We start from the raw sequence: 13,641 nt of genomic DNA, 5'->3' as shown, positions 1-13,641 counted from the left end.
GGGGATGCTGTCCATCTCAAATAAGCAGATTTTTGTATCTGTCAAGTAGACAGCCAGGAAGCCATGCAGGCACTGCTCTGGAGTGCAGGCACAGGAAGCAAGAGCCCTCGTCCAGAGTCCGCTGCAGCCGTGTCAGAGCCAGGTCTGTGCACATCTGGCTGTGTGCTGGCGATGGTGGGCTGGGAACACTGCCCCAACAATGGGTAGTCACAACACGACTCTCAGAAGTTAACAGATCATCACTCTTCACACACAATGATGGGACCAGCTTCTCACAGCAGGTACTCGTGTGCATGAAGCAGCACACACCTGTTCACAACCCACATTGCTTTCTAGCCCAAACACTCTCCTTGAAACTGTGGGACAATTTTTAAAGCATTCAAGCTTTGTTATATTTAGAAAAGGACAGAAGTAAAAAAAAAAAAAATCCAGAAACGGTCACAGTATGTTAGCACTCCAGCCTGGGAGCCAGGAGGCCACGTGTGCACGAGCGCAGCGTCTGGAACTGGGACAGCGACCTGGGCAAACCCACGCACTAGTGGAATGCGGACAACAGAGTGCTGTGAGGACCCGGCGAGGCCACTCAGCACAGCACTCCTGGGACTGGGCAGTCTTCCCCTCACTTTGGCTGGCACGGCAAGCTGAGATCACAGGCGGGGGGTGGGGCACTCTGTGTATCATCTGTCCTACAAGTTCTTATCAAGAAGCCACTTCTGAGTGATCCTTCTATGTATGTCTCATGCATTCTACTACTCTCAGGTTATCTTCCATGTGCCACATACGAAACACAAGGAATCTTCCTTTTCTCAAATCTCCTATTAGCAATGTTGTAAGGCGTGAGTCCCTGGAAGAGAATTTGTTTCCCTGTGGGTTCTCACTCCTCAATAACGTGAACAATTCACGTGGTTAGGCGTTAAGTATCTTTAGGCCAGTGTGTAGACAGGTCCTATGGCAGATAATGTGACCTCACTCATGAACCAGGGAATGTCTGGCACCAAGACAGCACACTTTGGCAGGAAAGGCCAAGCCTCCACAGGCAGCTCTTCCAGGTGCCAGATCTCGGGAACAGATGTAATTCACAACACAGACCAGGAACAATTCCTGGAACGGTCACTTCACAGTTCACATCTCACTGGGTGATGTCTCCTGAGAGTGTGGGCCTGTAGTTAAGACAGGGGCTGCATTCCGTTCAAAGATGCTGATTATGGGAAGATCCAGAAAACATGGTATATAACTGCATTTCAAAATTTGGTGCTATTTTATAACGGTTCTTATTTTACTTATTTGAAAGGCAGAGAGACAGGAAGAGAGACTGTCTGTCTGCTGGTTCACTCTCCTAATGCTGGCAACACCAGGCCTACAAGAGGCTGAAGCCCCGAGTCAGGAACTCAATCCAGGCTTCACGTGTGGGTGGCAGGGAGCTGCTGCCCGCTGGCCCCCAAGGTGTGTGCTAGAAGGAAGTTGGAATTGGGAGTACAGCCAGGTCTTAAACCCAGGTACTTCAGTGTAGGACGCTGGCATACCAAGCAGTACTGACCACAACACCAAATGCCTGCCTGGGTATTATTTTATTTATTTAAAAATGATTTATTTATTTCAAAGGCCCAGGCATGAGAGAGGGAGAGGCGGAGAGATGGATATTCCATCTGCTGATTCACTCCCCAAAGGGCTGCAACAGCAGGGGCTGGGCCTGGCTGGAGCCAGGAGCCAGAACTCTAGTCGTGTCTCCCACACAGGTGGCAGGGGGACTCTGCTGCTCTCACGGGGCATTAGCAGGGAGTTGGACAGGAAACAGAGCAACCAGGAAGTGAGCCAGTGCTCACATGGGATGCCAACATCACAGGCAGTGGCCCAAGCTGCGGTGAAGTAATTCCGACCCTGGTGCTAATTTATGTAGCGGCAAACTGTTTAATAGATCTGCGTGAAGCGTACATGCTGTATGGACAGTCAGCAGTGTCTAGAAGGCCACCCAGTGTTGCTGTGTTTTCTTCCCATGCAGAAGCCTCACTGTGGAAGAACTATCTCCTGAGTTGGTAACCTGATAGACGCAGTGTGTCTTCAAAGGAATCTACATTCCCTTTCATCAGACACCTGCTGGGGACAGGCTGAACAGACAATTAAACTACTTTTCTCCAAACATCTGCAAAGACTTCTCCTGAGGTTTAAATATAGTTGAAATAATCATAAGCTAGCTTTTTAAAAAGAATTTCAAGACCAATCTCCCCACAAACCCAGAAGAAAAAATCTTACTTGTACACACCCTACATGCCTGTGAAACTTTTGTAACCATGCCATGAGTAAAAAGCGTAGCAAATGGCAACCTGTGTACCACAGTAGATGCGTGTGCTTCTAACAAATGGCAACCTGTGTACCACAGTAGATGCGTGTGCTTCTTTTGCTAATAGTTGGTCTGCTTCCAACAAACCTTATCAATAACGAGACAGGAAATTTCTGTATCTGAGTCAGAATTCTGGGCTGTATACACCATATTTTAATTCATCTTAGTTACAATGCTTGCTTTATTTACAGAATGGATTTTTCTATCTTATTTTTTTCTGTTAAAAATATTAATAAGCATATCTGTGGCAACAGAATGGTGGCCCCCAAACACAAGGACTGAAATTCGCTCTGAGTACAAAGTCGGGCACTGCTTACCGGGCCCTGAAGACCGCCGTCCTCCCGGTCAATGCTGCCGCGAGAGAGCCTCACATCGGGTTTCTAAGGAAATCAAAACCAAAACAAGTTCACTCCTGACTTGAAAATCACTGACAGATTCTGTATTAAATTCCTTCCTTTTACTTATTTGTGCCATAATGGCCAGGGCTGGGCCAGGCTGAAGCCAGGACCCAGGAGCTTCATCCAGGTCTCCTATGTGGGAGCAGGGGCCCAAGGACGTGGGCCACCTTCTGCTGCCTTCCCAGGTGGATTAGCAGGGAGCCAGATAGGAAGTGGAGCAGTGAGGACTCGAACTGGCTTTACCTGCTATGCCACAGCAACACCCAAATCCCTTCCTTTTATAAGAGAATGTTCTTAAAAATATCTGCAAAGCTCAATGGTTGGCTGCCACACTTATCCTACAAAACTGGCACCTGCGTGGTACGTGCACGCACAGGTATACACACACATACACACGGCACCAGACTCTGTGTCACTCAGCAGAGCAGCATGGCAGGTTTCCTTCAGTGCACGGACCTCAACCCCAGATTAAACACTAGGCGCCACTTCCTGACACGCAACGCTCACGTGGATGTAGCTGTCTTGCCATAGCAGCAAGTGGGTACCGAAATCATACAGAGGCATCCGGTCTTAACTTAAATAGGAGTGCACAAGTTCCACTACTGTGAGAATAAACGGAACAGCTGACAGGCCTTTATGATGAAGGATCGTTGGAGGGGTCTTCTTTACAAAAATTACTCTCCACTCCGGCAGGACTGGACTTCACGATGCCCAAGCAGCCACAGTGGCCCCTGCACACCAGCCACTCGCCATGTATTTATTTCTTCTTCTTCTTTTTTAAAGATTTATTTGAAAGGCAGAGTTACAGAAAGGCAGAGGCAGAGTTAGAGAGAAAGAGAGAGGTCCTCCATCCGCAGGTTCACTCCCCAACTGGTTACAACAGCTGGAGCTGTGCTGATCTGAAGCCAGGAGCTAGGAGCTTCTTCCTGGTCTCCCACGTGGGTGCAGGGGCCCAAGCACTTGGGCCAACTTCTACTGCTTTCCCAGGCCATAGCAGAGAGCTGGATTGGAAGTGGAGCAGCCGGGACTCAAAGTGGTGCCCACATGGGAAGCTGGCACTGTGGGTGGTGGCTTTACCCCTACGCCACAGCGCAGGCCCCTGGCCATACATTTCTGATGGCAACTTCTGCCTGCCCTTTGGGATTCAGCCCCATGCCCTTCTCTGCGGTCCTCTTGGTCTCATTTCTACTCTGCAGGCACTATGCAGCAACGACCTCCCCTGTTACACAGGGAGGCTTCACGTCCGATCTGTCCTCGTATTTCCTGTTTCCTTCACCTGGTAAGGGTCTGGCACTGAGGACACTATGCAAACATGTGTTGGGCTCGCGTGGAGAAGGGAGCTTAGTCTCCTCCTCCTTTCCAGTTCACTGTTGTAGCCCAAGTCTTTGCCAGCTTCAGTCTTTCTCCCTCTGACCCAAGCAGTGTTTTTGTTGTTCTTGGGGTCCCAAAGCTTGACCACCCTTCCTGGTCTACACTGATCAAGTTCAATCAGCTCACTGTGGCATTCAAGGCCTTGCATCTGCCACCCGCCACAGCCCACATGAGTCCGAGCAACCTGCAGACGGCTCTAAGGGAAGTCTGCCAGGACAGGGCTCCACCCTGTCCTTGCCTGGGGGCACGGGATGGGCCTAGCACGCAGCAGGCTGCCCGTGAGTGCTAAGGATGACAGCTGGCATGCTGAGACAAGGACAGGAACGGCAGCCGTGTAAGCGAGGAGGGTGGACGTCACACTGCACTCGAGAGCTGTCCACTCAGCAGCACCCCGGCTCTACCACACTCTCGTCCCTGTATCTCTAGCACACCGGATGCACTCACACTGCTGACTCAGTTAACTCCCTCTAATGGGAAGATGGTCGTTTAAAACGAACGCCGAATATGCCTCCCGGAATTTCCTCTGGAGTGGTCCCCACGCGGCTCACACAGGGGAGGCAGCCCGGAGGTGTGCAGTCCGAGTGCCCCGCGGTGGAACAAGGGACTGGGTCTGCTCCACAAGGAGACCTGGGAGCCCGCCGACAGCTGTGGCTGTGTGGGACTGGGTCTGCTCCACAAGGAGACCTGGGAGCCCGCCGACAGCTGTGGCTGTGTGGGACTGGGTCTGCTCCACAAGGAGACCTGGGAGCCCGCCGACAGCTGTGGCTGTGTGGGACTGGGTCTGCTCCACAAGGAGACCTGGGAGCCCGCCGACAGCTGTGGCTGTGTGGGACTGGGTCTGCTCCACAAGGAGACCTGGGAGCCCGCCGACAGCTGTGGCTGTGTGGGACTGGGTCTGCTCCACAAGGAGACCTGGGAGCCCGCCGACAGCTGTGGCTGTGTGGGACTGGGTCTGCTCCACAAGGAGACCTGGGAGCCCGCCGACAGCTGTGGCTGTGTGGGACTGGGTCTGCTCCACAAGGAGACCTGGGAGCCCGCCGACAGCTGTGGCTGTGTGGGACTGGGTCTGCTCCACAAGGAGACCTGGGAGCCCGCCGATAGCTGTGGCTGTGTGGGAAAGGCAGATCTAGAGAAGAAAACAGGCTCAGGGACAGGACAGACAGGAGAGCAGGAGAGCCGGCCAACACACATCAAGTGCATCACGGACGGCAGTGGTCGCTGAGGGGCCTCCTGGGGCTGTTTCCAGGACTTCAGCTGTGGCACGCCGGAATCAAGAGGCAGCTCTGTAGCAGGGGTCCCCGACACTCCAGATGCAGGTCAGCAGGACCCCAGCACGTGTCTCCACAGGGATAGCAAGGTCGGAGACCCCACGACCGGACAGAGCTCACGGACTGGGACCCCGGACTAGGATACTCTGACAGCTGGGAGCTACTCACTTCCCAGCGGGGCTGGTGTGTGGACACACGGAGCAGATGGCAATGATACTGCAGATGTGACCGATCGCGAGGCCGGGTGGAGAGGACATCAGATCTCTGCACCAGGATAGCAACATTCTCCACGGTCTGGAGTGACCCGTGACTCTCTGGCTACTGCTCGAAGACCAGCTGGGAAGCAAGATCTGCTGGGGTGTGGGTGAGGGGCTCTGGGCACAGGGTGGAGGGCCTGGGTCTGGCTCTGCTGTAGCAAGTGGAGCAAGTCTCAGGAAACAGAACACCAGGCAGGCCCAACTCATGCTGTGGGCACCCCAGAGGCAAGTGACTTGGGGGAGTATTTACAATACATATCCTCTATGACTTAATAATCTGAACAAAAGAAACACGAACTTATTGTAGAAAAACTAAGATACTAGCCGGCGCCGTGGCTTAACAGGCTAATCCTCTGCCTTGCGGCGCAGGCACACCGGGTTCTAGTCCCGGTTGGGGTGCCGGATTCTATCCCGGTTGCCCCTCTTCCAGGCCAGCTCTCTGCTATGGCCCGGAAAGGCAGTGCAGGATGGCCCAAATGCTTGGGCCCTGCATCCGCATGGGAGACCAGGAGAAGCACCTGGCTCCTGGCTTCAGATCAGCAAGATGCGCTGGCCGCAGCAGCCATTGGAGGGTGAACCAACGGCAAAAAGGAAGACCTTTCTCTCTGTTTCTCTCTCTCACTATCCACTCTGCCTGTAAAAAAAAGAAAAAAAAAAAAAAAAGAAAAACTAAGATACTGCAAAAACTAGAAAGGAAAAATAAACACCAATCTTACTGCTTGGAAATAACTTTCATTAGCAACCAGTGTAGTGTAAATTAAGCTTACAAACACGAAACCAGGTCATGACTTTGCAGCATTCAAATATTTACTCAGGGGAAACAGGTAAAATGTAAAAAGGCTGCCCAGAATTCCACTGTATGAATAGTGTCAGAAAACAGAAAATTTTCTGTCAGTGGGCATGGGCTCTGACCCAGGCTCCAGCCCTCACACACTGTGTGACCTGGGTTCCAATTCTGTATCTCTAGAATTGAGCAGTAATTCAAACCACCATACAGGACTGAAGCACCAGCATCCCATATGGGCAACCAGTTCTAGTCCTGGCTGCTCCTCTTCCGATCCAACTCTCTGCTGTGGCCTGGGAAGGCAGCAGAAGATGGCCCAGGTCCTTGGGCCCCTGTACCCACATGGGAGACCCGGAAGAAGCTCCTGGCTCCTGATTGGCGCAGCTCCAGCCATTGCAGCCATCTGGGGAGTGAACCAGTGGATGGAAGACCTCTCTGTCGCTACCTTTCTCCGTAACTCTTTCAAATAAATAAAATCAATCTTTAAAATAAACCCATAAATGGTCCTGTTGTTTGGGTCATTTTCAAAAATTCAATTGACAGCGGTGGCTGTCCAATCTTTGTGTACAGATCTTCGAATCCCTGGGAGATACTCCTAAAAACTGAGTTGTGGAGTCAAAGGGCTTGATTATTTGAAGAATCCTTGGTGTAAGCTTCCAGTGTGTTCAGGGCTGCCTGGTTTCACATGTGCAGTAGCACATGGGAGTGCATCTCCTTCTGTACATGTGGACCACTGGATTAGCAATTAAAAACTCGCTGCGAATTCATAATCAAAATACCTACTATTGTTGTAACCTGCCCCTTTTTCCTAAACATTGAACCTTTCTGTTTCTTGTTACTGGATGCTAAGTACCCACAGGACAGAGGCTGCGATGCCCTGTGCTGCACATGGCAGAGTGCAGCGTAAACTGAAGGACAAAAACGAACGTCCTGTGCACTGTCCCACATGCCAGGGAACAAGGGACAGAACTCTCCTGACCCATCCGTTCTCCTGTGGAATGGGTAGAATAATGATGCCCAGTTTGCATGGTTTTCATAGGAGTCTTTGTTTTGAGATTTATTTTATTTATTTGAAAGGCAGAGTTACAGAGAGAAATCTTCCATCTGCTGGTTCATTCCCCAAATGGCTGCAATGGCCATGTCTGAGCCAGGCCAAAGCCAGGAGCCAGAAGCCTCTTCCAGGTCTCCCACAAGGGTGTAAGGACCCAAGGGCCCACCAGTGCTGTCCCAGGCACATCAGCAGGGAGCTGGATCGGAAGTAAAGCAGCCAGGACTCGGACTGGCGCCCATATGGGAATGCTGGCACTGCGGGTGGCAGCTTAACCCGCTAGGTCACACTGGTCTCTTCACAGTAATTAAGAAGCGCTCGGTAGTAATGTGTACGTGGATGTGCCAGGGACACCTGCTTCACAGACGAGGAACTGAAGCTTAGAAAAGCACAATCAACTGCTTAGGGCACCGCAGCTCTTACACCAGAGGAGGCTTCAGGGAGCCCACAGTGCACACCTTCTGTTCATCTGTGTCGCACGCTTACAGGACAGGGTGCTGGGGTGCTGGGGCCCGGCTTGTGGTGCGGCAGGTAAAGCCACTGCCTGCAGTGCCAGCATCCCATCTGCATGCCAGTTCTAGTCCCGGCTGCTCCTCTTCTGATCCAGCTCTCTGCTATGGCCTGGGAGAGCAGAAGATGGCCCAAGTCCTTGAGCCCCTGCACCTGTGTGGGAGACCCAGAAGAAGCTCTGGGTCCTGGCTTCGGATTGGCCCAGCTCTGGCCATGTGGCCATCTGTGGAGTGCACCATCAGATGGAAGACCTCTCTTGCTCTACCTCTGCCTCTCTGTAATTCTGCCTTCAAATCAACCCATCTTTAAAAAATAGGGTATTATGTTTCATGTAATGAAGTCAATTACCTACTTTAATTTCATATAAAATCACCTGGAGCGACTTCTTCCGTTATGCATACCAATTCTCCAATGTTTTATTTTCCCCAAAAATGGGATTTTATTTTTTTTAAAAAGATTTTATTTATTTATTTGAGAAACTGAGTCACAGACACAGAGTGAGAGACAGAAAGAAAGATCTTCCATCTGCTGGTTCACTCCCCAAATGGCCACAATGGCTGAAGCTGTGCTGATCTGAAGCCAGGAGCCAGGAGCTTCTTCTTATTCTCCCACACGGGTGCAGGGGCCCAAACACTTGAGCCATCTTCTACTGCTTTCCCAGGCCATAGCAGAGAGCTGGATCGGAAAAGGAGCAGCTGGGACTCGAACTGGCACCCATATGGGATGCTGGCACTGCAGGCGGCCCCGGGATTTTGTTTTGTAGAACAAGAAGGCCTACCCATCTTTGTAAAGTCCACTGGTGTTCTGTGAGTGGAATAAATTCATAAGCATTTTTCTCCCACAGCAGATGCACCCCGAGTGAAGATGAGTGCCCACACGGGAACTGAGATCAACAAGGCACGGACGGCCGCTCGGAAAGCGCCAGCTCTGCTCTTGCTGCCGCGGGTGAAGTGGGGCTCTCCTGCCCCTTACGGAACAGCCAGACGGAGAGAGGGCTACAGCAAAGCCAAAGTGCGGCAGCTCACGCTTACAACTCTGTACCCATGGATCACAGAAACAGTATTTGGGACAATCTGTTTTCCACATCAAATATGCATTTTCTTTTTAAAATTTTACTACTTAAAGTACGATTTATTTATTGAGTTTGAAAGTCAGAGAAGGGAGAGATGAGAGAAAGAGATCTTCCATCTGCTGGTTCACTCCCCAGGTGGCTGCAAAGGCCACCACCAGGCCAGGTCGAAGCCACGAGCCTGGAGCTTCATCCAAGTCTCCCACATGGGTAGCAGAGGCCCAAACACGTGGGCCATCTTCTGCTGCTTTCCCAGGAGCATTAGTAGGGAGCTGGATTGGAAGTGGAACAGCCAGGTCTTGAAGCAGTGCCCATAGGGGATGCTGGCACGCAGGCGGCAGCTTCACCCACTACGCCACAGCGCCATTGCCAGCCTTTTGTTTTTAAAAAGTGGATTGTGATTTAGTGGCTCCAGAGTTCCTGAAGTGACAGCAGCGTGGTGCTGCATGCCCAGAACCCGAAGCAGGGCCTTCGCAGGCTGGGCTCACGGGAACCTTTGTCTGCGCGTGATGCCTGTAACCCTGCTGTTCCCCGTCTGCGCTTGTGCCTGAGTGGGCCCAACTGCCCATTCCCAGCGGAACAGACCACACGGTCCTGGACACAACTCTGGGACCGTACACTCCCAGAGACGCCCGAGCCAGGAGAGACCCTGTCCCACCATCCGTTGATGTGGAGTGCACTCGGAGCAGTGGTCCCTTTGGTGGTTTGGGATCAGGGACCAACCAGATGGCACCACGCTGCTGTCACTTCAGAAACTGGAGCCATGGCTCCCAGCTCCCAGCTCCGTCTCCGTCGGCTGGACTCGACTGTCGTCGAGCTGGGGCACAGGCTGCGGGCCACTGTGTGACGGCCGGCCTTCTGCCAGGGCTCCAGGCGCACGCCTTGGCAATCAGCTTTCATTCAGGCCGACTGGCTTTCCTTCCTTTCTCGAAACACAAAGTGAGCTTTATACAGACAGGACTTTCTCATTTTAAAGCTAAGATCTTTCATTAGCAAAGTTCCACACAAGAAAATGACTGCATACAATGGCATGAAGCAGCAAGCGGCAAAGTCACTATTTTTAAGCAGTACCCAGTTGGAAAGAAAATTCTCTCAACAGAGAGGCTCTGACCAAAGTGGCCCGCACTGTACAAAGTCTGCAAGACTTTTTTCTGTGGGGTCACAGACACAGTGCTCTCTGTGAAGGGAGAGAGGAGGCAGCAGGTCCAGAATGCATGCTCTATGTGGGGCTGAAAGGCCACAGGCAAGACAATGTGCTGTGCAGGGCTGTGGAGACCGTGGGGCCCAGAGGAAGGGCAGCTGGTCCAGGGAAGACTGGAGGAATGCGAGCAGCGGCCTGCAGCAGCACCCCTCAATGACGTGAGCTCTGAAAACCGAGGGCAGACGACAGATAGCTGCTCTGGTCTACCAGAACACTCTGGACGATCTCACTGACACGTGAATCTTTTCAAATGAGAACAGAACGTGTCCATCAGGGTGCAGAGTGGCTCTCACTGAGGGGTGTGGCCTCACAGGGGCCTGGTCCAGGGAAGGTTTGTGAGCAGCTCATGATGAGACAGAAACAGAAAGTAAAGGTCTTCAGACATTTTTATAGCAACTGGAAGCAATGACTTTTGGGCTGTTAAGAGTTCTTAACAGGGGCCAGCACTGTGGCATAGCAGGTGAAGCTACCACCTTCAGTGCCAGCAACCCATATGGGTGCCCGTTCCAGTCCCGGCTGGTCCACTTCTGATCCAGCTCCCTGCTGTGGCCTGGGACAGCAGTGGAGGACAGCCCGAGTGCTTGGGCCCCTGCACCCAAGAGGGAGACCTGGAGGAAGCTCCTGGCTCCTGACTTAGGATCAGCACAGCTACGGCGCGGCCATTGCGGCCACCAAGGGAGTGAATCAGTGGATAGAAGATCTTTCTCTCTCTCTCTGCCTCTCTGTAACTCTGCTTTTCAAATATAAAAAATAAGTTTTCAGTATATGTGCTGGCAAAGCAAGCACATAAAATAAATCTTTTTTAAAAAAAGTTTATAATTAAAAGACTTACATATTTGTATTTTTTTTAAAAAAAGACTTATTTTATTTATTTGAAAGGCAGAGTTATAGCAAGGCAGAGGCAGAGGCAGAAAGAGAGAGAGAGGGAAAGAGAGAGAGGGAGGGAGGTGTCTTCCATCTGCTGGTTTACTCCCCAGATGGCTGCCAATGGCTGGAGCTGGGCCGGTCCAAAGCCAGGAGCCAGGAGCTTCTTTCCAATCTCCCACGTGGGTGAGGAGCCTAAGTATTTGGGCCATCTCCCACTGCTTTTCCAGGTGCATTAGCAGGGGGTGGGATCGGAAGTGGAAGCAACCAGGACTCGAATTGGCACCCATATAGGATGCCAGCACTACCAGTGGTGGCTTTATCTGCTTTGCCAAAACATTGAGCCCTGTATATCATTTTCTAGTCATTGATTTTTCTTTATTGGAGAGGCAGAGAGACACAGGGCAGCGAGCTAAGCTGCGCCTGTAACGTCAGCATCCTGTTATTGCAGCACCAGTTCTAGCCCCAGCTACTGCACTGCGGGTCCAGCCCCTGCAAAAGCTGGCAGAGGCTGTCCCAAGTATTTAGGCTCTTGACACTCACATGGGTGACTGCGATGAAGTTCCGAGCTCCTGGCTTTGGGCCTGGATCAGCCCTGGACATTGCTGTCATTTGGGAAGTGAACCAGTGGATGAAGATCTACCCCCTCCCTCCCACTCTCCCTCTCCCTCTCTCTCACTTCAAACAAACAAATACATCTGAGACAGACAAAGAGAGTAAGAGAGCTCCCACTCCCACAATGCCAACAGTCAGTACTGGGCCAGGCTGGAAGAGAAGTCAGGACTTGATCTGCCTCTCTCACATGGGTGGCAGGGACCCAGCTACTTGATATTTACTTTACTTTTTTATCTCACAAGAGTAGTGACCCACAATTTGGGTAAAAGACGATGCACACTGGCTTCTGCACATGCCTTGGGGAGTCCTGCCCTGGCCTGAGACCTGGTTTCTGGCACAGACTCAGCATCTTCAAAGAAACACACCACACTGAGACAATCCTGGCCTCTTCAGCTCACCACTAAAAACAACCCTTGTAAGGATGCTCTCACGATAGCAAAACTAATCATGGTTTCTTTATAGTCACAAATAGACACAATAAGGGAAACCCAGTTGTGAGTGATATTTGCAGTGCTCCTCTGCAGAACTCCTTCCAAAGTGGCCGTGACCTCTATGTAAACTACCTCTGGAAGGCGTGGCGGCAGCATTCTGGGGCCGTTCTCAGGAACGCTCCATCTTTTACGGGGTATGCGCCGGGCTCCAAAAGATTCTCATCAATGCAGCGCTCATGGCTGCTATGGAGACCCATCTCAGTGCAAGAATGGACGGTGTGCGTTATGCCGCTATGGTTTACAGATGCTGACACACTTACTCCTCGTCCCTAGAGAGAAGTCCTGTCTGCACCTGACAGAAGCAATCTGCCCAAGGTCGGGAAGTAAGGGGCAGGTGCCAGGATCCAGATCTCAGCGGCCCCGGAAAGGACGGAGGGAGTGTGCCCAGCACACCTCCCCAGCAGCTCCCTTGCAGCTGGACCCCGAGTGGCACAGACCTAGGAGAGCAGCAAGCCCTTCACAAAGCACTAGAGGGCGCCAGGGCGAGGGACAGCAGCAGCTCTATGTGCAGCCGCTCTGGTAGGCAAGCACTGGTGATACTGGAGGCGCAGGGTGAGGAACAGGGCTGCTGCCCTTGCCATGTTTCAGACATGCAAATGAGGCCCAGGTAAGCCTGTAACACCTGCACGGCAGACGCCCTCGGGTGACACGCTGGTGACTCGGAGACTGAGAAAGGGAGGGACAGCGAGGTGTTTTCCAGAGGTTGTTCCGCACGGTCTTTCCCCTGCCATGAGATCTCGGCTCCCTCCCAGGAAGTTCTGAAGAGCTTCACCCTGGTTCGTCACTGCCTCCTGTACTTTCCCATTTGCAATTCCTCACGACGAAACTGAAGCCGCCCCGTGTCCCCGGCACAAACCCCTCTTGCTGCATTTCCTCTCCCTGAGTGACACAGTGTGACTTCTGCCTGCACTGAAGCTGGGCGTCCTGCCCGGCTTTCTCCTCCTGCTGGCCTCTTGTAGCGGCTGACCACACTGGTACAAGGGCATCCCTTCTGCTCGAGCGCGCACGTCTGCCTCCCAGCCCGGGGTTTTCTGGCTCAGGCCTGCCCGTCACTTCCTCATGCAGCTCTGCGTGTCCAGTCTTGCCCTCTGCCCCGTCAGCCTGCTAGGCGCTGAGGTCATCTTTCCAGGATGAAACCTGCTTCAGCCCTTCAAGAGCCTGTGGTCAGAGAGCACTCCCGCTCCCCACTGACCCTGAGCACCTCCTGTGTGCCAGGCAGTGCACAGAACTCCGCCATCAGCGGAAACGTCACAGGTGCTGTGCTCAAGGGGCTCTCCGTCTGCAGAGCAGACAGGGAAGACCACTCTGTGCTGCCACAGGCATTCAGAGACCTGGGCGGGACCCCACGTCCAGCAGGACAGACCCCCGAGATCACCGAACGGAAAGGCTTAAGAGCAAGGGAAGATGCTCCGGTCACACCGCTATTA

At 52.4% G+C, this 13,641-nt stretch overlaps 1 protein-coding gene across 7 annotated transcripts in view; it reads right to left on the bottom strand.

Annotated features, from left to right (window-relative positions):
- PTK2 (protein tyrosine kinase 2) overlaps nucleotides 1-13,641 on the bottom strand; it is a 299,153-nt gene that overhangs the window by 14,101 nt on the left and 271,411 nt on the right. For all 7 annotated transcript variants that reach the window (XM_062187939.1, XM_062187942.1, XM_062187941.1 and 4 more), the window contains one exon: nucleotides 2,656-2,718. In XM_062187939.1, coding sequence (XP_062043923.1) covers nucleotides 2,656-2,718 — 63 coding nt within the window. The remainder of the gene's footprint in view (nucleotides 1-2,655; nucleotides 2,719-13,641) is intronic.

The sequence above is a fragment of the Lepus europaeus genome, chromosome 4, assembly GCF_033115175.1.
Source record: "Lepus europaeus isolate LE1 chromosome 4, mLepTim1.pri, whole genome shotgun sequence".
NCBI lineage: Eukaryota > Metazoa > Chordata > Mammalia > Lagomorpha > Leporidae > Lepus > Lepus europaeus.
Note: the sequence above shows the minus strand (reverse complement) of the source record. Positions and strands in the feature narration are given on the sequence as shown.